The sequence below is a fragment of the Cherax quadricarinatus genome, chromosome 68 (genome assembly GCF_038502225.1).
Source record: "Cherax quadricarinatus isolate ZL_2023a chromosome 68, ASM3850222v1, whole genome shotgun sequence".
NCBI lineage: Eukaryota > Metazoa > Arthropoda > Malacostraca > Decapoda > Parastacidae > Cherax > Cherax quadricarinatus.
The window spans coordinates 2,339,396-2,361,524 of record NC_091359.1 but is presented as its reverse complement, the minus strand read 5'-3'; the positions used below and the strand labels follow the sequence as shown (position 1 = coordinate 2,361,524).

At 39.5% G+C, this 22,129-nt stretch overlaps 1 protein-coding gene and 1 long non-coding RNA gene across 8 annotated transcripts in view; one reads left to right on the top strand and one right to left on the bottom strand.

The window, feature by feature from the left end:
• Window positions 1-22,129, top strand: part of LOC128697918 (sodium-dependent nutrient amino acid transporter 1) — a 155,789-nt gene that overhangs the window by 123,749 nt on the left and 9,911 nt on the right. For all 7 annotated transcript variants that reach the window (XM_070099589.1, XM_070099592.1, XM_070099594.1 and 4 more), the window contains 8 exons: window positions 4,919-5,026; window positions 10,125-10,189; window positions 13,329-13,447; window positions 17,936-18,039; window positions 18,572-18,700; window positions 19,216-19,388; window positions 19,987-20,138; window positions 20,626-20,725. In XM_070099589.1, the coding sequence (XP_069955690.1) occupies window positions 4,919-5,026; window positions 10,125-10,189; window positions 13,329-13,447; window positions 17,936-18,039; window positions 18,572-18,700; window positions 19,216-19,388; window positions 19,987-20,138; window positions 20,626-20,725 (950 nt within the window). The remainder of the gene's footprint in view (window positions 1-4,918; window positions 5,027-10,124; window positions 10,190-13,328; window positions 13,448-17,935; window positions 18,040-18,571; window positions 18,701-19,215; window positions 19,389-19,986; window positions 20,139-20,625; window positions 20,726-22,129) is intronic.
• LOC138854754 (uncharacterized) overlaps window positions 13,353-22,129 on the bottom strand; it is a 47,642-nt gene continuing 38,865 nt past the window's right edge. The window contains exon 3 of the long non-coding RNA XR_011393925.1: window positions 13,353-13,486. This is a non-coding gene — a long non-coding RNA (uncharacterized lncRNA). The remainder of the gene's footprint in view (window positions 13,487-22,129) is intronic.

Sequence of the window (22,129 nt, the reverse complement as noted above, 5' to 3'; positions counted from 1 at the left end):
AATGAAAGTAGTTTGTTAGATTATGTATTGGTGGATAAAAGGTTGATGGGTAGGCTCCAGGATGTACATGTTTATAGAGGGGCAACTGATATATCGGATCATTATTTAGTTGTAGCTACAGTTAGAGTAAGAGGTAGATGGGGAAAGAGGAAGGTGGCAACAACAAGTAAGAGGGAGGTGAAAGTGTATAAACTAAGGGAGGAGGAAGTTCGGGCGAGATATAAGCGACTATTGGCAGAAAGGTGGGCTAGTGCAAAGATGAGTAGTGGGGGGGTTGAAGAGGGTTGGAATAGTTTTAAAAATGCAGTATTAGAATGTGGGGCAGAAGTTTGTGGTTATAGGAGGGTGGGGGCAGGAGGAAAGAGGAGTGATTGGTGGAATGATGAAGTAAAAGGTGTGATAAAAGAGAAAAAGGTAGCTTACGAGAGGTTTTTACAAAGCAGAAGTGTTATAAGAAGAGCAGACTATATGGAGAGTAAAAGAAAGGTGAAGAGAGTGGTGAGAGAGTGCAAAAGGAGAGCAGATGAAAGAGTGAGAGAGGCACTGTCAAGAAATTTTAATGAAAATAAGAAAAAATTTTGGAGTGAGTTAAACAAGTTAAGAAAGCCTAGGGAAAGTATGGATTTGTCAGTTAAAAACAGAGTAGGGGAGTTAGTAGATGGGGAGAGGGAGGTATTAGGTAGATGGCGAGAATATTTTGAGGAACTTTTAAATGTTGAGGAAGAAAGGGAGGCAGTAATTTCATGCACTGGCCAGGGAGGTATACCATCTTTTAGGAGTGAAGAAGAGCAGAATGTAAATGTGGTGGAGGTACATGAGGCATTCCGTAGAATGAAAGGGGGTAAAGCAGCTGGAACTGATGGGATCATGACAGGAATGTTAAAAGCAGGGGGGGATATAGTGTTGAGTGGTTGGTACTTTTGTTTAATAAATGTATGACAGAGGGGAAGGTACCTAGGGATTGGCGGAGAGCATGTATAGTCCCTTTATATAAAGGGAAAGGGGACAAAAGAGATTGTAAAAATTATAGAGGAATAAGTTTACTGAGTATACCAGGAAAAGTATACGATAGGGTTATAATTGAAAGAATGAGAGGTAAGACAGAATGTAGGATTGCAGATGAGCAGGGAGGCTTCAGAGTGGGTAGGGGATGTGTAGATCAAGTGTTTACATTGAAGCATATATGTGAACAGTATTTAGAGAGTGGGTGAGATGTTATCAACAAATTTTGTTGAAAATAAGAAAAAGTTTTGGAGTGAGATTAACAAGTTAAGAAAGCCTAGAGAACAAATGGATTTGTCAGTTAAAAATAGGAGAGGAGAGTTATTAAATGGAGAGTTAGAGGTATTGGGAAGATGGAGGGAATATTTTGAGGAATTGTTAAATGTTGATGAAGATAGGGAAGCTGTGATTTCGTGTATAGGGCAAGGAGGAATAACATCATGTAGAAGTGAGGAAGAGCCAGTTGTGAGTGTGTGGGAAGTTCGTGAGGCAGTAGGTAAAATGAAAGGGGGTAAGGCAGCCGGGATTGATGGGATAAAGATAGAAATGTTAAAAGCAGGTGGGGATATAGTTTTGGAGTGGTTGGTGCAATTATTTAATAAATGTATGGAAGAGGGTAAGGTACCTAGGGATTGGCAGAGAGCATGCATAGTTCCTTTGTATAAAGGCAAAGGGGATAAAAGAGAGTGCAAAAATTATAGGGGGATAAGTCTGCTGAGTATACCTGGTAAAGTGTATGGTAGAGTTATTATTGAAAGAATTAAGAGTAAGACGGAGAATAGGATAGCAGATGAACAAGGAGGCTTTAGGAAAGGTAGGGGGTGTGTGGACCAGGTGTTTATAGTGAAACATATAAGTGAACAGTATTTAGATAAGGCTAAAGAGGTCTTTGTGGCATTTATGGATTTGGAAAAGGCGTATGACAGGGTGGATAGGGGGGCAATGTGGCAGATGTTGCAAGTGTATGGTGTAGGAGGTAGGTTACTGAAAGCAGTGAAGAGTTTTTACGAGGATAGTGAGGCTCAAGTTAGAGTATGTAGGAAAGAGGGAAATTATTTCCCAGTAAAAGTAGGCCTTAGACAAGGATGTGTGATGTCATCGTGGTTGTTTAATATATTTATAGATGGGGTTGTAAGAGAAGTAAATGCAAGGGTCTTGGCAAGAGGCGTGGAGTTAAAAGATAAAGAATCACACACAAAGTGGGAGTTGTCACAGCTGCTCTTTGCTGATGACACTGTGCTCTTGGGAGATTCTGAAGAGAAGTTGCAGAGATTGGTGGATGAATTTGGTAGGGTGTGCAAAAGAAGAAAATTAAAGGTGAATACAGGAAAGAGTAAGGTTATGAGGATAACAAAAAGATTAGGTGATGAAAGATTGAATATCAGATTGGAGGAAGAGAGTATGGAGGAGGTGAATGTATTCAGATATTTGGGAGTGGACGTGTCTGCGGATGGGTCTATGAAAGATGAGGTGAATCATAGAATTGATGAGGGGAAAAGGGTGAGTGGTGCACTTAGGAGTCTGTGGAGACAAAGTACTCTGTCCTTGGAGGCAAAGAGGGGAATGTATGAGAGTATAGTTTTACCAACGCTCTTATATGGGTGTGAAGCATGGGTGATGAATGTTGCAGCGAGGAGAAGGCTGGAGGCAGTGGAGATGTCATGTCTGAGGGCAATGTGTTGTGGGAATATAATGCAGAGAATTCGTAGTTTGGAAGTTAGGAGGAGGTGCGGGATTACCAAAACTGTTGTCCAGAGGGCTGAGGAAGGGCTGTTGAGGTGGTTCGGACATGTAGAGAGAATGGAGCGAAACAGAATGACTTCAAGAGTGTATCAGTCTGTAGTGGAAGGAAGGCGGGGTAGGGGTCAGCCTAGGAAAGGTTGGAGAGAGGGGGTAAAGGAGGTTTTGTGTGCGAGGGGCTTGGACTTCCAGCAGGCATGCGTGAGCGTGTTTCATAGGAGTGAATGGAGACAAATGGTTTTTAATACTTGACGTGCTGTTGGAGTGTGAGCAAAGTAACATTTATGAAGGGGTTCAGGGAAACCGGCAGGCCGGACTTGAGTCCTGGAGATGGGAAGTGCAGTGCCTGCACTCTGAAGAAGGGGTGTTAATGTTGCAGTTTAAAAACTGTAGTGTAAAGCACCCTTCTGGCAAGACAGTGATGGAGTGAATGATGGTGAAAGTTTTTCTTTTTCGGGCCACCCTGCCTTGGTGGGAATCGGCCAGTGTGATAATAAAAAAATAAATAATATATTTAAATAAAGGTAGGGAAGTTTTTATTGCATTTATGGATTTAGAAAAGGCATATGATAGAGTGGATAGAGGAGCAATGTGGCAGATGTTGCAAGTATATGGAATAGGTGGTAAGTTACTAAATGCTGTAAAGAGCTTTTATGAGGATAGTGAGGCTCAGGTTAGGGTGTGTAGAAGAGAGGGAGAATACTTCCCGGTAAAAGTAGGTCTTACACAGGGATGTGTAATGTCACCATGGTTGTTTAATATATTTATAGATGGGGTTGTAAAAGAAGTAAATGCTAGGGTGTTTGGGAGAGGGGTGGGATTAAATTATGGGGAATCAAATTCAAAATGGGAATTGACACAGTTACTTTTTGCTGATGATACTGTGCTTATGGGAGATTCTAAAGAAAAATTGCAAAGGTTAGTGGATGAGTTTGAGAATGTGTGTAAAGGTAGAAAGTTGAAAGTGAACATAGAAAAAGAGTAAGGTGATGAGGGTATCAAATGATTTAGATAAAGAAAAATTGGATATCAAATTGGGGAGGAGGAGTATGGAAGAAGTGAATGTTTTCAGATACTTGGGAGTTGACGTGTCGGCGGATGGATTTATGAAGGATGAGGTTAATCATAGAATTGAGGAGGGAAAAAAGGTGAGTGGTGCGTTGAGGTATATGTGGAGTCAAAAAACGTTATCTATGGAGGCAAAGAAGGGAATGTATGAAAGTATAGTAGTACCAACACTCTTATATGGATGTGAAGCTTGGGTGGTAAATGCAGCAGCGAGGAGACGGTTGGAGGCAGTGGAGATGTCCTGTCTAAGGGCAATGTGTGGTGTAAATATTATGCAGAAAATTCGGAGTGTGGAAATTAGGAGAAGGTGTGGAGTTAATAAAAGCATTAGTCAGAGGGCAGAAGAGGGGTTGTTGAAGTGGTTTGATCATTTAGAGAGAATGGATCAAAGTAGAATGACATGGAAAGCATATAAATCTATAGGGGAAGGAAGGAGGGGTAGGGGTCATCCTCGAAAGGGTTGGAAAGAGGGGGTAAAGGAGGTTTTGTGGGCGAGGGGCTTGGACTTCCAGGAAGCGTGTTAGATAGGAGTGAATGGAGACGAATGATACTTGGGACCTGACGATCTGTTGGAGTGTGAGCAGGGTAATATTTAGTGAAGGGATTCAGGGAAACCGGTTATGTTCATATAGTCGGACTTGAGTCCTGGAAATGGGAAGTACAATGCCTGCACTTAAAGGAGGGGCTTGGGATATTGGCAGTTTGGAGGGATATGTTGTGTATCTTTATACGTATATGCTTCTAAGCTGTTGTATTCTGAGCACCTCTGCAAAAGCAGTGATAATGTGTGAGTGTGGTGAAAGTTTTGAATGATGATGAAAGTATTTTCTTTTTGGGGATTTTCTTTCTTTTTTGGGTCACCCTGCCTCGGTGGGAGACGGCTGACTTGTTGAAAAAAAAAAAAAAAATGGTCAAATTTTAATTAGCAGTCATGTAGGAAGACTCATGAAAAGACCTCTTTTGTAGTGGCTAATTATTTCAGTATTGAGATTTAATAAGTAAATGAAGTTGACTTATGCAAGGCTGTCAGGTAATTGTGTTGTGTGCAGTAACAAGATTCATTTGTTAATGAAAAGTTTGATATTTGATTTATTGATTTCTTTAACAGATCATGTGTGTACGAGCTGCCAGATGAGTGGCAGTCAGGTGTAAAGTTGACCTTTGCTTGGCCACTGCCTGCAACCATGGCAGCTGCTGCTGTTGCAATCTCTCTCATGTATGTAATACAGTATATTGTAATGCAGTTTTATTTTACTGTATAAATGTTACTTCAGTTATCACTTGATTTTCTGCCTTTGTAAGTGCAGTTACCTGTGCTGTTATGACACCTGCATGCTATGTGCTTAAGGCTGATTGTCTACTTTAATCGTGGTATGTAAACAAAGAAATGTTAATTAAAAAAATGACAAATGAAATCACTAAAATTTTAATTAAAATTTAATAAATAACATAATTCGGTTTTATGACAATATAATGAAACCTTATGAAGTAATTCATTAACAATTTCTAGTTTGTTAATACATTATTATCTCTATGTAAAAGGCCTGCAAGATAATCACTAATCAAAAAATTAACTAGAGAGATGTATGATGGTTGTGTGTGCAGTATTGTCATACCTGTACATTTAATACTAGTATATGTTGAAAAAAATTATATAATGCAACATATATGATTTATTTAACAGTGCTTTTAACATGACTCATCTAAAAGTAAGGTTTATTTTCCATAATAGACATTATTACATTATACATATACAGTTTTGTCATACTTGAAAAAACTCAAACTTACGAAAAACATATGGGCAGACTTAAGATTAAACATACATTAAGGTAGTTAATAGAATAGGTATACAGTGGACCCCCGGTTAGCGATGCTATCGGTATCCGATAAATCCGGTAACCGATGCATTATATCGCAGAAAATTTGCCTCGCTTCCCGATACAAAACCCGGTATGCGATGTGGTTCGTATGAGACGTGTCCATGAGTGGCCTGAACTGCCCCGTGTGTGCCAGTGTTTACAAGCCAGCCAGTGTGCGCGCATCTAAGGATACATTCGGTACATTCCATATTATCCATATTATCAATGTTTTTGGTGCCTGTTTTTGCAAAATAAGTCACCATGGGCCCCAAGAAAGCTCCCAGTGCCAAGCCTTCGAGACCAAGGGTGCTAATGACTGTTGAAATGAAGAAAGAGATAATTGCAAAGTATGAAAGTGGAGTGCGCGTGTCGGAGCTGGTCAGGTTGTATAGTAAACCCCATTCAACCATCTCTACTATAGTGAGCAAGAAAACGGCAATCAAGGAAGCTGTTCTTGCAAAAGGTGCAACTGTGATTACGAAACAGCAACCGCAAGTGTTAGAAAATGTTGAGAGACTGTTATTGGTGTGGATAAATGAAAAACAGACAGCAGGAAAAGGACTTGCTACCTCAAGTCCTAATGGAGGGGGATTCCCCTTCTAAATGCTAACACTATCCACATTCTCCCCTCCTCCCATCCCATCAATCACCACCAGATCTTCATTAAAGGTAAGTGTCAATTATTCTTTCGTTATTTATTGTTATTGTTGTTATTGTAATTACTATTCTATTGCATTAAACTTAATATTTCATGTGGTAAAAGTTTTTTTTTTCATACTTTTGGGTGTCTTGCACGGATTAATTTGATTTCCATTATTTCTTATGGGGAAAATTGATTCGCTTTCCGATATTTTTGGTTTACGATGAGCTCTCAGGGACGGTTTAGTATCGTGAACTGGGGGTCCACTGTATTTCATATATAATATTTACAGTAATTTAAAAAAGTTATATGGAGATAAAATTAAGGACAATGAATAAGTAATAACTCTTGATTGTTGCAACAGATATAGAGGTAAGAAATTATTTGTATTTTAGAAGTGTATTTATTTCTGTAAGTGAAACTTTCATTTTTTTTTGGGGGGGGGGGCCACCCTGCCTTGGTGGGATATGGCTGGTTTGTTGAAAAAAAAAAATGATTTCTGTCATGAAATATTATTTGCATCACAATAGGAATAGTTATACAGTGGACCCTCGCCTAACGAACGCATCGCATAACATTAAATCTGCCTAACGATACATTTTAATGCAAAATTTTTGCCTCGGCTAGCGCTAAAAAACTCGCTCAACGTGATTCGTTCGAGACACGTCCACGTGTGGCCTGAGCCCGCCTCACTTGTTCCGTGGGTGCCAGTGTTTACAAGCCAGCCACCGCGGTCGCTTCCAAGCATACAATCGGAACATTTCATATTATCACAGCCTTTTTAGTGATTGCACCTGCAAAATAAGTCACCATGGGCCCCAAGAAAGCTTCTAGTGCCAACCCTACAGCAAAAAGGGTGAGAATTACTATGGATATGAAGAAAGAGATCATTGCTAAGTATGAAAGTGTGTTCAGGAAAAACAGTGTCCTCAAGGCTAATTTGTGTGTGCTGTGGAGGGCAAACAGTAGGGCATGGGTCACTAAGGACTTTCTCTATGACTAGTTACACCATGCACTTGCCCCCACTGTGAAAAATTACCTAACTGAATAGAAATTAGACCTTAAGTGCCTCCTGGTATTAGACAATGCTCCTGGTCATCCTTCAGACGTGGCATAGCAACTTTCTGCAGAAATGAGCTTCATTAAGGTCAAGTTTTTGCCTCCTAATACCACTCCTCTCCTGAAGCCCATGGACCAGCAGGTCATTTCCAGCTTCAAGAAACTGTACACAAAAGCTATGTTTGAAAGGTGCTTTGTAGTGACCTCAGAAATTCAATTGACTCTAAGAGAGTTTTGGAGAGATCACTTTAGCATCCTCAATTCTGTAAACATTATAGGTAAGGCTTGGGAGGAAGTGACTAAAGGACCATGAACTCTGCTTGGAAGAAACTGTGGCCAAAATGTGTAGACAAAAGGGATTTTGAGGGGTTTGAGGCTAACCCTGGGAATCCTATGCCAGTTGAGGAATCCATTGTGGCATTGTTGGATGTTAGTGGGGAGGATGTGGAAGAGTTGGTGGAGGAGGACAATGAAGAACTAACCACTGATGAGCTGCTAGATCATCTTCAACAGCAAGAGGCCACACCTGAGGAAACTGCTTCGGAGGAGGGGATAGAGAAATTAAGAAGTTGCCTACTTCAAAGATTAAGGAAATGTGTGCAGTGTGGCTTAAAGTGCAAACCTTTTTTGATGAAAATCACCCTCACACAGCTATTGGAAGCCGTGCTGGTGACTATTACACTGACAATGTTGTGAAACACTTTAGGAATGTCATAAAGGAACGGGAGGTACAGGCCTCTATGGACAGATATGTTGTGCGACAGAGGTCCAGTGACTCTCAAGCTGGTCCTAGTGGCATTAAAGGAAGAAGGGAAGTAACCCCGGAAAAGGACTTGACACCTCAAGTCCTAATGGAAGGGGATTCCCCTTCTAAACATTAACACCATCCACAGTCTCCCCTCCTCCAATCCCATCAATCATCACCAGATCTTCAATGAAGGTAAGTGTCATGTAACTGTGCATGTCTTCTTCAGTTTGTGTGTATTAAAATTAATATTTCATGTGGTAAAAATTTTTTTTTGTTCATACTTTGGGGTGACAGGAACGGATTAATTTGATTTCCATTATTTCTTATGGGGAAACTTAATTCGGCTAACGATAATTTCGCCTAACGTTGAACTCTCAGGAACAGATTACAGTGGACCCCTGGTTCGCGATACTAATCCGTTCCTGAGAGCTCATCGTAAACCAAAAATATCGGAAAGCGAATCAATTTTTCCCCATAAGAAATAATGGAAATCAAGTTAATCCGTGCAAGACACCCAAAAGTATGAAAAAAAAAAACTTTTACCACATGAAATATTAAGTTAATGCAATAGAATAGTAATTACAATAACAACAATAACAATAAATAATGAAAGAATAATTGACACTTACCTTTAATGAAGATCTGGTGATGATTGATGGGATGGGAGGAGGGGAGTGTGTGGATGGTGTTAGCATTTAGAAGGGGAATCCCCCTCCATTAGGACTTGAGGTAGCAAGTCCTTTTCTGGGGTTACTTCCCTTTTAATGCCACTAGGACCAGGTTGAGAGTCACTGGACCTCTGTCGCACAACATATCTGTTCATAGAGGCCTGTACCTCTCGTTCCTTTATGACTTTCCTAAAGTGGTTCACAACATTGTCAGTGTAATAGTCACCAGCATGGCTTGCAATAGCTGTCTGAGGGTGATTTTCATCCATTTCATCTCTGGGAGTTTCTGAGTGATACACCAATAAAGGCTTCACTTTGCAATCACCACTAGCATTGGAACACATCAACAGAGTAAGCCTGTCTTTCATTGGCTTATGTCCTGGGAGTGCCTTTTCCTCCTGAGTAATGTAGGTCCTGCTTGGTAATTTCTTCCAAAACAGGTCTGTTTCGTCACAATTAAACACTTGTTCAGGTTTCAATCCTTCAGCCTCTATGTACTCCTTGAATTCATGCACATATTTTTCAGCCGCTTTGTGGTCTGAACTGGCAGCCTCACCATGCCTAATCACACTATGTATACCACTACGATTCTTAAATCTTTCAAACCAACTTTTGCTGGCCTTGCATTCACTCACATCACCACTAGTTGCAGGCAATTTTTTTACCAAATCGTCTTGCAACTGCCTAGCCTTTTCACAAATGATTGCTTGAGAAATGCTATCTCCTGCTATCTGTTTTTCATTTATCCACACCAATAACAGTCTCTCAACATTTTCTAACACTTGCAGTCGCTGTTTCGTAATCACAGTTGCACCTTTTGCAAGAACAACTTCCTTGATTGCCGTTTTCTTGCTCACTATAGTAGAGATGGTTGATTGGGGTTTACTATACAACCTGACCAGCTCCGACACACGCACTCCACTTTCGTACTTTGCAATTATCTCTTTCTTCATTTCAACAGTCATTAGCACCCTTGGTCTCGAAGGGTTGGCACTGGGAGCTTTCTTGGGGCCCATGGTGACTTATTTTGCAAAAACAGGCACCAAAAACAGTGATAATATGGATAATATGGAATGTACTGAATGTATCCTTAGATGCGCGCACACTGGCTGGCTTGTAAACACTGGCACACACGGGGCAGTTCAGGCCACACATGGACACGTCTCGTACGAACCACATCGCATTCCGGGTTTTGTATCGGGAAGCGAGGCAAATTTTCTGCGATATAATGCATCGGTTACCGGATTTATCGGATACCGATAGCATCGCGAACCAGGGGTCCACTGTAATAGTGTTAGGCGAGGGTCCACTGTATTAATATAATTACATATCTTCAACAGAGCTACGTGTGGGGCTCGCACTCTAGCAGGCATCACTGGATTCACAGCAATATTAGCAGTCATAGGTGAGTGCTGCATCATCACTGATGATGATATCAGTCTGAGAGTAGGGATGATTATTGCTTCATGATGATTATTATTCTCTTAAGAATATAGACAAATATAGATAAGCACTGCACCACAGTAAGCAGAGGCACACTAGTATTCATTGCCCCGGAAATAAATATTAAGCTGACACCATAAAAGACATCTTTGAATTTCAGTATTGCCCATGGGCAATACTCGCGTTACTGTAGGAGGCTACAGTTTGTGTGGTGTTCTCTCCAATTTTGGGTTTTCCAGTTGGATTTTTAATGGCTTACATTTTGGTTACCATTGATGGTATTGTAATGAAGCCCTGTAAGCTTAGTATACAAGAGAAGACTTCTCTTTTGGCCCTGGCAAGAGAAGGACATTGGATAATGATGAACAGTGATTATTTAAAATCTCCTGATAGTATGCCTTCAAGAATTTAACAAGTAATTAAAGTTAAAGGTAAAATGAGCCAGCATTAGTTTACAAGAATGAAGTAAATACCGTAAGTGTTCATTCTTTGTTTTATTTATTCTTTTATTAATATTTTGTATGCAAAATTGTTTAATGTCAGCATTTTTTTTTTTTGCTGGCATTGTAGATAGTAAAAGGCAGGGTTTCCAGATGTCAGTGACCCCAAAGCTCCATTTTGTATAAAAATTCTTTTTATAGCAAAGTAAATTTATCATTCTTTTAATTTTTTTTTAATTTTATTATGAATTATTTTCAGTAATATGCATAAATAGAATTTAAATATATAAATACTGTTTAAACATGCCATATACAATAGGGCCCTGCTTTACAGCATTCTGCTAATACAGACATTTCAAATTATGACCAAACACCTCTATATGACTCCCCCCACCTGACTTTCTAATAAGGCCACTGCGCCCCACCCGGTTTGTTTACATTCTCCGTGAGCATCACATCTCTCCATTATGTCTGGAAACTTTCCAAAATTTCAAGTGTTTTAACGTTATTTCATGTTTTATATATACATACATACTCTGAAAATTATACTTATGTGTACCTCTCCCTAAATAAACTTACACTGTACTGGCATGCAGGTACACATTAAAAATCACTAAGAGTGTCTTATTATCCTTGAGGATGCCATATTAACATAATTTTTTTTTCTAACACATTGGCTGTTTCCCATGAAGGCAGGGTGGCCCAAAAAAAGAAAAACTTTATCATCACTCCATCACTGTCTTGCCAGAGGCATGCTTACACTACAGTTATAAAACTGCAACATTAACACCCCTCCTTCAGAGTGCTAGCACTGTAATTCCCATCTCCAGGAATCAAGTCCGGCCTGCCAGTTTCCCTGAATCCCTTCATAAATGTTACCTTACACTTAAACAGCATGTCAAATCCTAAAAACCATTTGTTTCCATTCGCACCTTCGTAACATGCTCTCGCACACTTGCTGGAAGTCCAGTCCCCTTACACGCAAAACGTCGTTTACCCCCTCCCTCCAACCTTTCCTAGGCCGACCCCTACCCCGCCTTCCCTCCACAGATTTATATACGTACTCTCGAAGTCATTCTATTTCGTTCCACCCTCTCTACATGTCCAAACCATCTCAGAAACTCCTCCTCAGCCCTCTGGATAATAGTTTTGGTAATCCCACACCTCCTCCTAATTTCCAAACTACAGATTCTCTGCATTAAATTATTTACACCACACATTGCCGTCAGACATGACATCTATACTGCCCCCAGCTTTCTCCTTGTTGAAACATTCACAACCCATGCCTCACACCCATACAAGAGCATTGGTATAACTATACTCTCATACAATCCTCTCTTTGCTTTCATGGATAAAGTTCTTTGTCTCCACAGACTCCTCAGTGCACCACTCACCTTTTTCCCCTCATCAGTTCTCTAATTCACCTCATCCTTCATAGACCAATCTGCTGACACGTCCACTCCCAAATATCTGAACACATTCACCTCCTTCATACTCTCTCCCTCCAATCTGATATCCAATCTTCCGTTACCTAATTCTTTTATTATCCTCGTCACCTAACTCTTTCTGATATTCACTTTTAACTTCCTTCTTTTACATAACCTACCAAACTCATTAACCATCCTCTACAACTTCCCTTCAGAATCTCCCAAAAGCACAGTGTCATCAGCAAAGAGCAACTGTGACAACTCCCACTTTGTTAGATTCTTTATCTTTTAACCCCATACCTCTTGCCAACACCCGAGCATTCACTTCTCTTACTACTCCATCAACATAAGAACATAAGAAAGGAGGAGCACTGCAGGAGGCCTGTTGGCCCATACTAGGCAGGTCCTTCACAATTCATCCCACTAACAAAACATTTGCCCAACCCAATTTTCAATGCTACCCAAGAAATAAGCTTTGATGTGAAAGTCCCACTCAAATCCAACCCCTCCCACTCATGTACTTATCCAACCTAAATTTGAAACTACCCAAAGTCCTAGCCTCAATAACCCAACTAGGTAGACTGTTGAGATTCTGATTACCTCATCTTCTGTACACAGTTCTCCCGTCTTCAAGCCATGTCCTGGAATTTGCATTGACAAAGCCACTGGATGGTGAAACGTCTACAATAAAGATACCCAGATGTTGCACATGTCTCAATTTCATCTTGTCGGTATTGTATACCATTCTTGTTGAAGATTGAACAATTGAACAACCATGGTGACATCACACATCCCTGTCTAAGGCCTACTTTTACTGGGAAATAATCTCCCTCTCGCCTATATACTTTAACCTGAGCCTCACTGTCCTCGTAAAAACTTTTCACCGCTTTCAATAACATACCTCCTATTCCATACATTTGCAACATCTGCCACATTGCCCCCTATCCACCCTATCATATGCCTTTTCCAAATCCATAAATGCCAGAAAAAGCTCTTTACCCTTATCTAAATATTGTTCACCTATATTTTTCACTGCAAACACTTGGTCTATGCACCCCTACCTTTCCTAATATCAGAAGAAGCAGGTGATAAAAATAATATATTACTGTATCATCAATATTTATTGCAGTACATATATATAATCTATGAATTGTCAGATGGACAGTTTCTAAGAGGTAATTAATTTATAATATGATTTTATCACTTAGATATTTGATTGATAATATCCTTTCAGGGTTGAGTTTGCAACTTGGCATTGGCCTAACAGAGATGTATAGAAGAGATATTGCAAGCTTGTGGGAGCTGGCCCACCCCTTCCTCATCCCTCAAGGCAACACACTGCTGCAGCCACGGGTCAGCCTCCTCCTCTTGCCAGTCAAACAGTAGCTTCACCTGAAACATGTATTAAAATTATTTAATTTTACACTTAGGAGATGTCATGACAATAATAAGTATATTATTATAGAGTATGATTATTGGAAGTAATGTACATACAAGACATGGTAGAGATTTGATCTTTCTCTGTTAAGTGCGAGATGCATGCTGCACCTAGCAGTGTGTTACCTAGCTGTACTTGCTCTTTCTTTCTTTCAACACACCGGCCATATCCCACCGAGGCAGGGTAGCCCAAAAGGAAAAACGAAAGTTTCTCCTTTTACATTTAGTAATATACAGAAGGGGTTACTAGCCCCTTGCTTCTGGCAAGGGGCTTACGGAGGAAGAATTCTGTTCCACTTCCCCATGGAGACTTGCTCTTATAATAGGTTGCCTTGTAGCAGTATAGATGAAGAATTTTACTTAATTTTATTCCCTTAATTGTTAGTGAATAATAAACATATACATGTATTCCATAATTTTATATCAATTATTTAATTTGTCAACTATCACCATGTTTGTCTTTTTATTGTTGAATTCAATACTATAAGGTAGTAGGTTGGTAGACAGCAACCACCCAGGGAAGTACTACCGTCCTGCCAGATGACTGTGAAACAAAAACCTGTAACTGTTTTGCATGATGGTAGGATTGCTGGTTTTCTTTTTCTGTCTCATAAACACGCTAGATAACAGGGATATCTTGCTACTCCTACTTACACTTTGGTCACACTTCACAGACACGCACATGCATATATATATATACATACATCTAGGTTTTTCTCCTTATTCTAAATAGCTCTTGTTCTTTTTTATTTCTTCTATTGTCCATGGGGAAGTGGAAAAGAATCTTTCCTCCGTAAGCCATGCGTGTCGTATGAGGCGACTAAAATGCCGGGAGCAATGGGCTAGTAACCCCTTCTCCTGTATACATTTACTAAAAAAGAGAAGAAGAAAAACTTTATAAAACTGGGTTGTTTAAATGTGCGTGGATGTAGTGCGGATGACAAGAAACAGATGATTGCTGATGTTATGAATGAAAAGAAGTTGGATGTCCTGGCTCTAAGCGAAACAAAACTGAAGGGGGTAGGAGAGTTTCAGTGGGGGGAAATAAATGGGATTAAATCTGGAGTATCTGAGAGAGTTAGAGCAAAGGAAGGGGTAGCAGTAATGTTAAATGATCAGTTATGGAAGGAGAAAAGAGAATATGAATGTGTAAATTCGAGAATTATGTGGATTAAAGTAAAGGTTGGATGCGAGAAGTGGGTCATAATAAGCGTGTATGCACCTGGAGAAGAGAGGAATGCAGAGGAGAGAGAGAGATTTTGGGAGATGTTAAGTGAATGTATAGGAGCCTTTGAACCAAGTGAGAGAGTAATTGTGGTAGGGGACCTGAATGCTAAAGTAGGAGAAACTTTTAGAGAGGGTGTGGTAGGTAAGTTTGGGGTGCCAGGTGTAAATGATAATGGGAGCCCTTTGATTGAACTTTGTATAGAAAGGGGTTTAGTTATAGGTAATACATATTTTAAGAAAAAGAGGATAAATAAGTATACACGATATGATGTAGGGCGAAATGACAGTAGTTTGTTGGATTATGTATTGGTAGATAAAAGACTGTTGAGTAGACTTCAGGATGTACATGTTTATCGAGGGGCCACAGATATATCAGATCACTTTCTAGTTGTAGCTACACTGAGAGTAAAAGGTAGATGGGATACAAGGAGAATAGAAGCATCAGGGAAGAGAGAGGTGAAGGTTTATAAACTAAAAGAGGAGGCAGTTAGGGTAAGATATAAACAGCTATTGGAGGATAGATGGGCTAATGAGAGCATAGGCAATGGGGTCGAAGAGGAATGGGGTAGGTTTAAAAATGTAGTGTTAGAGTGTTCAGCAAAAGTTTGTGGTTACAGGAAAGTGGGTGCAGGAGGGAAGAGGAGCGATTGGTGGAATGATGATGTAAAGAGAGTAGTAAGGGAGAAAAAGTTAGCATATGAGAAGTTTTTACAAAGTAGAAGTGATGCAAGGAGGGAAGAGTATATGGAGAAAAAGAGAGAGGTTAAGAGAGTGGTGAAGCAATGTAAAAAGAGAGCAAATGAGAGAGTGGGTGAGCTGTTATCAACAAATTTTGTTGAAAATAAGAAAAAGTTTTGGAGTGAGATTAACAAGTTAAGGAAGCCTAGAGAACAAATGGATTTGTCAGTTAAAAATAGGAGAGGAGAATTATTAAATGGAGAGTTAGAGGTATTGGGAAGATGGAGGGAATATTTTGAGGAATTGTTAAATGTTGATGAAGATAGGGAAGCTGTGATTTCGTGTATAGGGCAAGGAGGAATAACATCTTGTAGGAGTGAGGAAGAGCCAGTTGTGAGTGTGGGGGAAGTTCGTGAGGCAGTAGGTAAAATGAAAGGGGGTAAGGCAGCCGGGATTGATGGGATAAAGATAGAAATGTTAAAAGCAGGTGGGGATATAGTTTTGGAGTGGTTGGTGCAATTATTTAATAAATGTATGGAAGAGGGTAAGGTACCTAGGGATTGGCAGAGAGCATGCATAGTTCCTTTGTATAAAGGCAAAGGGGATAAAAGAGAGTGCAAAAATTATAGGGGGATAAGTCTGTTGAGTATACCTGGTAAAGTGTATGGTAGAGTTATAATTGAAAGAATTAAGAGTAAGACGGAGAATAGGATAGCAGATGAACAAGGAGGCTTTAGGAAAGGTAGGGGGTGTGTGGACCAGGTGTTTACAGTGAAACATATAAGTGAACAGTATTTAGATAAGGCTAAAGAGGTCTTTGTGGCATTTATGGATTTGGAAAAGGCGTATGACAGGGTGGATAGGGGGGCAATGTGGCAGATGTTGCAAGTGTATGGTGTAGGAGGTAGGTTACTGAAAGCAGTGAAGAGTTTTTACGAGGATAGTGAGGCTCAAGTTAGAGTATGTAGAAAAGAGGGAAATTTTTTCCCAGTAAAAGTAGGCCTTAGACAAGGATGTGTGATGTCACCGTGGTTGTTTAACATATTTATAGATGGGGTTGTAAGAGAAGTAAATGCGAGGGTCTTGGCAAGAGGCGTGGAGTTAAAAGATAAAGAATCACACACAGGGTGGGAGTTGTCACAGCTGCTCTTTGCTGATGACACTGTGCTCTTGGGAGATTCTGAAAAGAAGCTGCAGAGATTGGTGGATGAATTTGGTAGGGTGTGCAAAAGAAGAAAATTAAAGGTGAATACAGGAAAGAGTAAGGTTATGAGGATAACAAAAAGATTAGGTGATGAATGATTGAATATCAGATTGGAGGGAGAGAGTATGGAGGAGGTGAACGTATTCAGATATTTGGGAGTGGACGTGTCAGCGGATGGGTCTATGAAAGATGAGGTGAATCATAGAATTGATGAGGGAAAAAGAGTGAGTGGTGCACTTAGGAGTCTGTGGAGACAGAGAACTTTGTCCTTGGAGGCAAAGAGGGGAATGTATGAGAGTATAGTTTTACCAACGCTCTTATATGGGTGTGAAGCATGGGTGATGAATGTTGCAGCGAGGAGAAGGCTGGAGGCAGTGGAGATGTCATGTCTGAGGGCAATGTGTGGTGTGAATATAATGCAGAGAATTCGTAGTTTGGAAGTTAGGAGGAGGTGCGGGATTACCAAAACTGTTGTCCAGAGGGCTGAGGAAGGGTTGTTGAGGTGGTTCGGACATGTAGAGAGAATGGAGCGAAACAGAATAACTTCAAGAGTGTATCAGTCTGTAGTGGAAGGAAGGCGGGGTAGGGGTCGGCCTAGGAAGGGTTGGAGGGAGGGGGTAAAGGAGGTTTTGTGTGCGAGGGGCTTGGACTTCCAGCAGGCATGCGTGAGCGTGTTTGATAGGAGTGAATGGAGACAAATGGTTTTTAATACTTGACGTGCTGTTGGAGTGTGAGCAAAGTAACATTTATGAAGGGATTCAGGGAAACCGGCAGGCCGGACTTGAGTCCTGGAGATGGGAAGTACAGTGCCTGCACTCTGAAGGAGGGGTGTTAATGTTGCAGTTTAAAAACTGTAGTGTAAAGCACCCTTCTGGCAAGACAGTGATGGAGTGAATGATGGTGAAAGTTTTTCTTTTTCGGGCCACCCTGCCTTGGTGGGAATCGGCCAGTGTGATAATAAAAATAATAAGTGAATGTTGCCAACTTCTGTTTAATAATATTTCTGATTTAAGAAAAAACTTGAAACAGCACACTGTGAGTAGAAGTAGTTTTATCAAATAAGTTGTAATAAAGAATATATGAACAGTACATTGACTGCAGTGATTCACAAGTAATCCAAAACTTGAAAATGAAACAATAACGTTTCCCTCCTGGACCATCATAAATCATGACGTAATAATGGTTCAGGATGGAGTGAAATTTCATCTTCTTTTAATGTCCAATTTGTAGATTAATTACAAATGGGTTATGATATGTCCACTCCAATGAAATGCTTGCAATTGTTTGTGTTGCAGGTTTGGTGTGCTGCTCTGGCTCATGTACTGCTCTCACTTGGCCTTGGTGTTGGCCTCCTCATGAACTTCTCCTCCAGGGGATCCTTCAGGTTCACACTCAGACGGTCAGTGAGTCTTGAGGCTAAATAATTGGATGACAAATGCAGCATTCATAAATATGTGCATAACTATTATAAATTATGCAGGGTTTTATTTTCTACAATTTTGAACGATCACTTTAAAATGTCATTATTGTATATTATTAATAGAGGATAAGTAGTGTGTAAAGGAGGGGTTAGAGATATTTGCTGTTTGGAGGGACATCTGAACTGTTGTATCTGCATGTTTCTGGCACAACAGTGATAGTGAATAATTTTGAAAGTGTTTTTTTCGGGTTACCCTGCCTTGGTGGGAAACGGCCAGCATGTTAAAAAAAGAAAGTAGTGTGTGGTTTACTTTAATTTATTTTAAGAATATAAGATTTGAAGTATAATATGTTGAATGCTTATATAGAGCTAAGAAACTTTTCAACAGTCAAAATTTTTATAGAAGTGTATATAATTACTACATAGTAATATTACTGTCATTCTATTATACCATATTTATTTTTTTTTTATCTCTGCTGAAGGTTGACATATAATTAATTTAATGTTTCAGACATTTGTGGGGGTTATTGGTGTTGGTTGTAGTTATGACAGCATTAGTGACTATGGTGAGTGTGTTGCAGCTCACACTACTGGCCAGTGATAGAGGACTCAGTGTGCACCAAGCACTTTCTTCTCTCAGGTATGTTGCTTCACTCATACTTACGTGCATACTAAGTGGCTGTCACATAGAACTACGTCATTGAGGCCAGAGTCCCTTGCATAGTTCTACATCACGAGCTCAGCTCACTAAGATAAGCTGTAAGCTGTAAATTTTGGCCTAGATATGAGAGAATATATTTGTGGTGAGTGTGCACAGTATAATGAGCTTCTCATTAATGCCTCTGATCAGTCTCTCTCATTACAAATATTCTATGCACTATTTTAATGATATTGGTAAATTTTACAAATTTATTGTTACTATAGATTTCTCATATTAATGATTCTTAAAGCAATTTCTTTGTACCTGCACTTTCTAATAAATTTGTAATTTTTGAAAGAATGAATAAATTGTTAATTCATCTTCCAGTTTTATCCTATTGAGGTCCTATACATTGATTCAATATCTGCATATACAGTATATGGTGTAGTGTGGTAGTAAGAATCATTGACTGTACAACACATTAACACTTATTTAATGAAGCTTTTCACAAACAGGTACAAGTATAACAACGCAACTGTTGCTGGGGACAATTTTGTGGAGATAATTGATGAGAGAGCTGTTGGTGTTAGTGTTGGAGCTGCAGTCATCACAGCTTCACATTTAATGGCTGTGGTCACCTTTCCCTTTGTTTGGCTGAAACAAGCAGTGTCTACTATAATTTTCATTGGTAAGAACTGTAAGGTGTTGGAAATGAGTATTGAATTTTATTTTGTCCAGTGAAATGGCCAAGAATTTGGTCAAAAGCTGCAATGAAATTGACTTAAAATAAAACTCAGTCAGGGAAATCACAGATGCATAAATTGTGCCCAGACAAACACTTTACATTTGCATAAGTCCATAAATTTTCAATCAAATTTCATGCTTTTGGTATCATTACCTTCAGAAAAAGATTATCTACCATTGCAGAAGAATTTTTGTTTTTTTAATGTGGACACGGAGCAACTGTTTAGTATGACCTACTTCCACTAATGGATCCAGCTCACTGGAGACCTCATCTCCAAGCTGCTACACCTTGCTATCCAGTATTCAAGCCTTTGGCCACTTGCTTCTGCACTAGGCTAAGAGACTTAGCTTGCTCTAAGAGTGATGAACTGATTACATCAATCACCTCTTCACTTCGTCCTCCACCAGTGATATCTTTGTAAATGACTGATGAAGCCTAGTGCAGGTGAAACATTTTGTCAATAAAGTTTTCTAGTGCTGCTCATGTGTATTGCTCTTCAAGTTGTCGGTATTGTATACCATTTGTTTCATTATCTTTACAGGTCTTTGGTGCAGTGGGGTGACTACTGGTACTGTGTGTGTCCACACATTAATAGCAGCATTGAGAGATGCACGTGATTGTCTCCCCCGAGCCACGGCAGCACTAATACTGGCACCACTACTGTTGACTGCTGCAACGCCTTCAGTTACCAAGGTAACCACTATTGGCTGCAACAGTATGTGGTCCCGTATGAACAGCCACCAAGTTCATATGCCCCACCCATGTCCATTGCTGTGGTCATACCTGTTGCTGATCAGGTAACCAGTTAGACTTATTCTTTTGGATATACCTATACCCTTAGCAATTATTTTAAATTTTTTCTTAAATTGTTAATTGTATAGTTATGTGCAGTAGTGCACTCCCTGTCCTCACATCCAGTAGCTTAACCAGTAATCGCTTGTATTTTCTGTCTGTAGAGTCTGTCATAATTAGGATAAGTTGAACTGCTGTTCTAGAAGAGAAAGTACCATTGTTTAGATATGGATAGCATTAATTTGCAGATGTTAAGTTCTTTTGTATGCCTATTTTATTGTTGTAAAATGGGTGATTTACATATTAGATTTATTTATTAATATGTTTGTTTAGATAGATAACATGACTAAATTGTAGAGTAACACTGACATTGCTGGGTTGAACACAGGGTGGAGCCGCAGTTGTGGCCTTGCTGGATGGAGATGTATTGACACCGGTGGTGTTGTGGCCACCTTTTACACTTACTCTTGCCATTACTGCCATTTATGGTAAGTAATTCTAGCTGTTATTGTCACACTTAATATCTTGGTCATTAGAAATGCATATGCATTATTTAATTTTTATAGGCTGTACTTGAAATTTTGGGGCAGTATATTTTTTTGTAGGATAGTTGAAATGTGAATTGAACCTTATCAAGTATACTGGGTAATGACTACACTACAGATTTTGTTTATGAATAAAAAATGTTTTCCAGAGTCTGTTCTATGAAAAACAATGGTTTTGTAAACTAGCAGAAAGGCCTCTATAATTGTACTATTTAGAATCTAAAATTCACCAAAATCCTGCTCTTAGGAGAGGAACCTGAGTGATATTTCAGTCTGCCCTGGACTGTTGTCAAATCATAACTAAATGAGAAAAAAAAGCAGAGAAGGCAAGGAAACAGAACAGGGGTAGGGAGTAGTAGTAGTTAGTAGTATAGCAGTGGTGGTGGTAGTAGCCATAGCAGTAATGGTAAAATAAATGGTATAAGTAATAGTAAGAGTGGTAGTAGAGAAAGAATGAGTAATAGTGGTAATGCAAGAGAACAGAGGAGCAGTGTAAGAAGGCTGCTGTCCAGTGGGCATAGGGTAAATCCCCCATAAGATGAAACTCCCACAGGACAAAACCCAATAAGGCATAGTGAATAGATAGTTATCTTTATATAGTTTGATAAACGATATAGGATGGAGTTGTCTTAGGGACAGTATATAATGGTAAACATACATTTAAGAACTTTATGTATTGCAATACTTAATAAAGATCTTAACAGATTAAGTCATAAAGGATACAAAAGTATGCATATACTGTATTTACTCATTAGGCAAGTGAAATAATTGAAGTTTGATGAATCTCTTATTAGCAGAGCACAGAAAGGTACAGTACAGTAGAACTCCCAATATCCATGGATTTGGTATCCATGATTTTGGTTATCCACAGTTTACTGTGGCCCAAAAATAACCCTTAATTATGCTTAATAATGGCCCCAAAGTGCAAAAGTAGTGAAGCTGGCAGTTCTTCAAAGGCTAAGTTGTGAAATGCTTCCCATCAGTGGAAATGTGCTAATTCTAGATGTATTTTGCATAATATATCAATTAAACTTTATCATAGGTACATATGTAAATGAAAAATGACTTGTGTAAATTTGCTACTATTCACGGTAGGTCTTGGAACATATTCCCTGTGGATATGGGGGGGAGGGCTACTGCATATTGGACAGTGTTGTTGAACCATCTGGTTTCTGGCCTGTATGTTAACCAGTCTTATTATCATGAGTGTCCCTATGGTATGATGTGAGCCAGTGATCTAAGTTGAGTACTGCTCTGTATACTAATTACAACAGTTTCCTTGCATCTATCTCTGTTCCTTTATTTTTACATCGAGCTTAGTGGCCATGGTGTTACGTGTAATGTTTA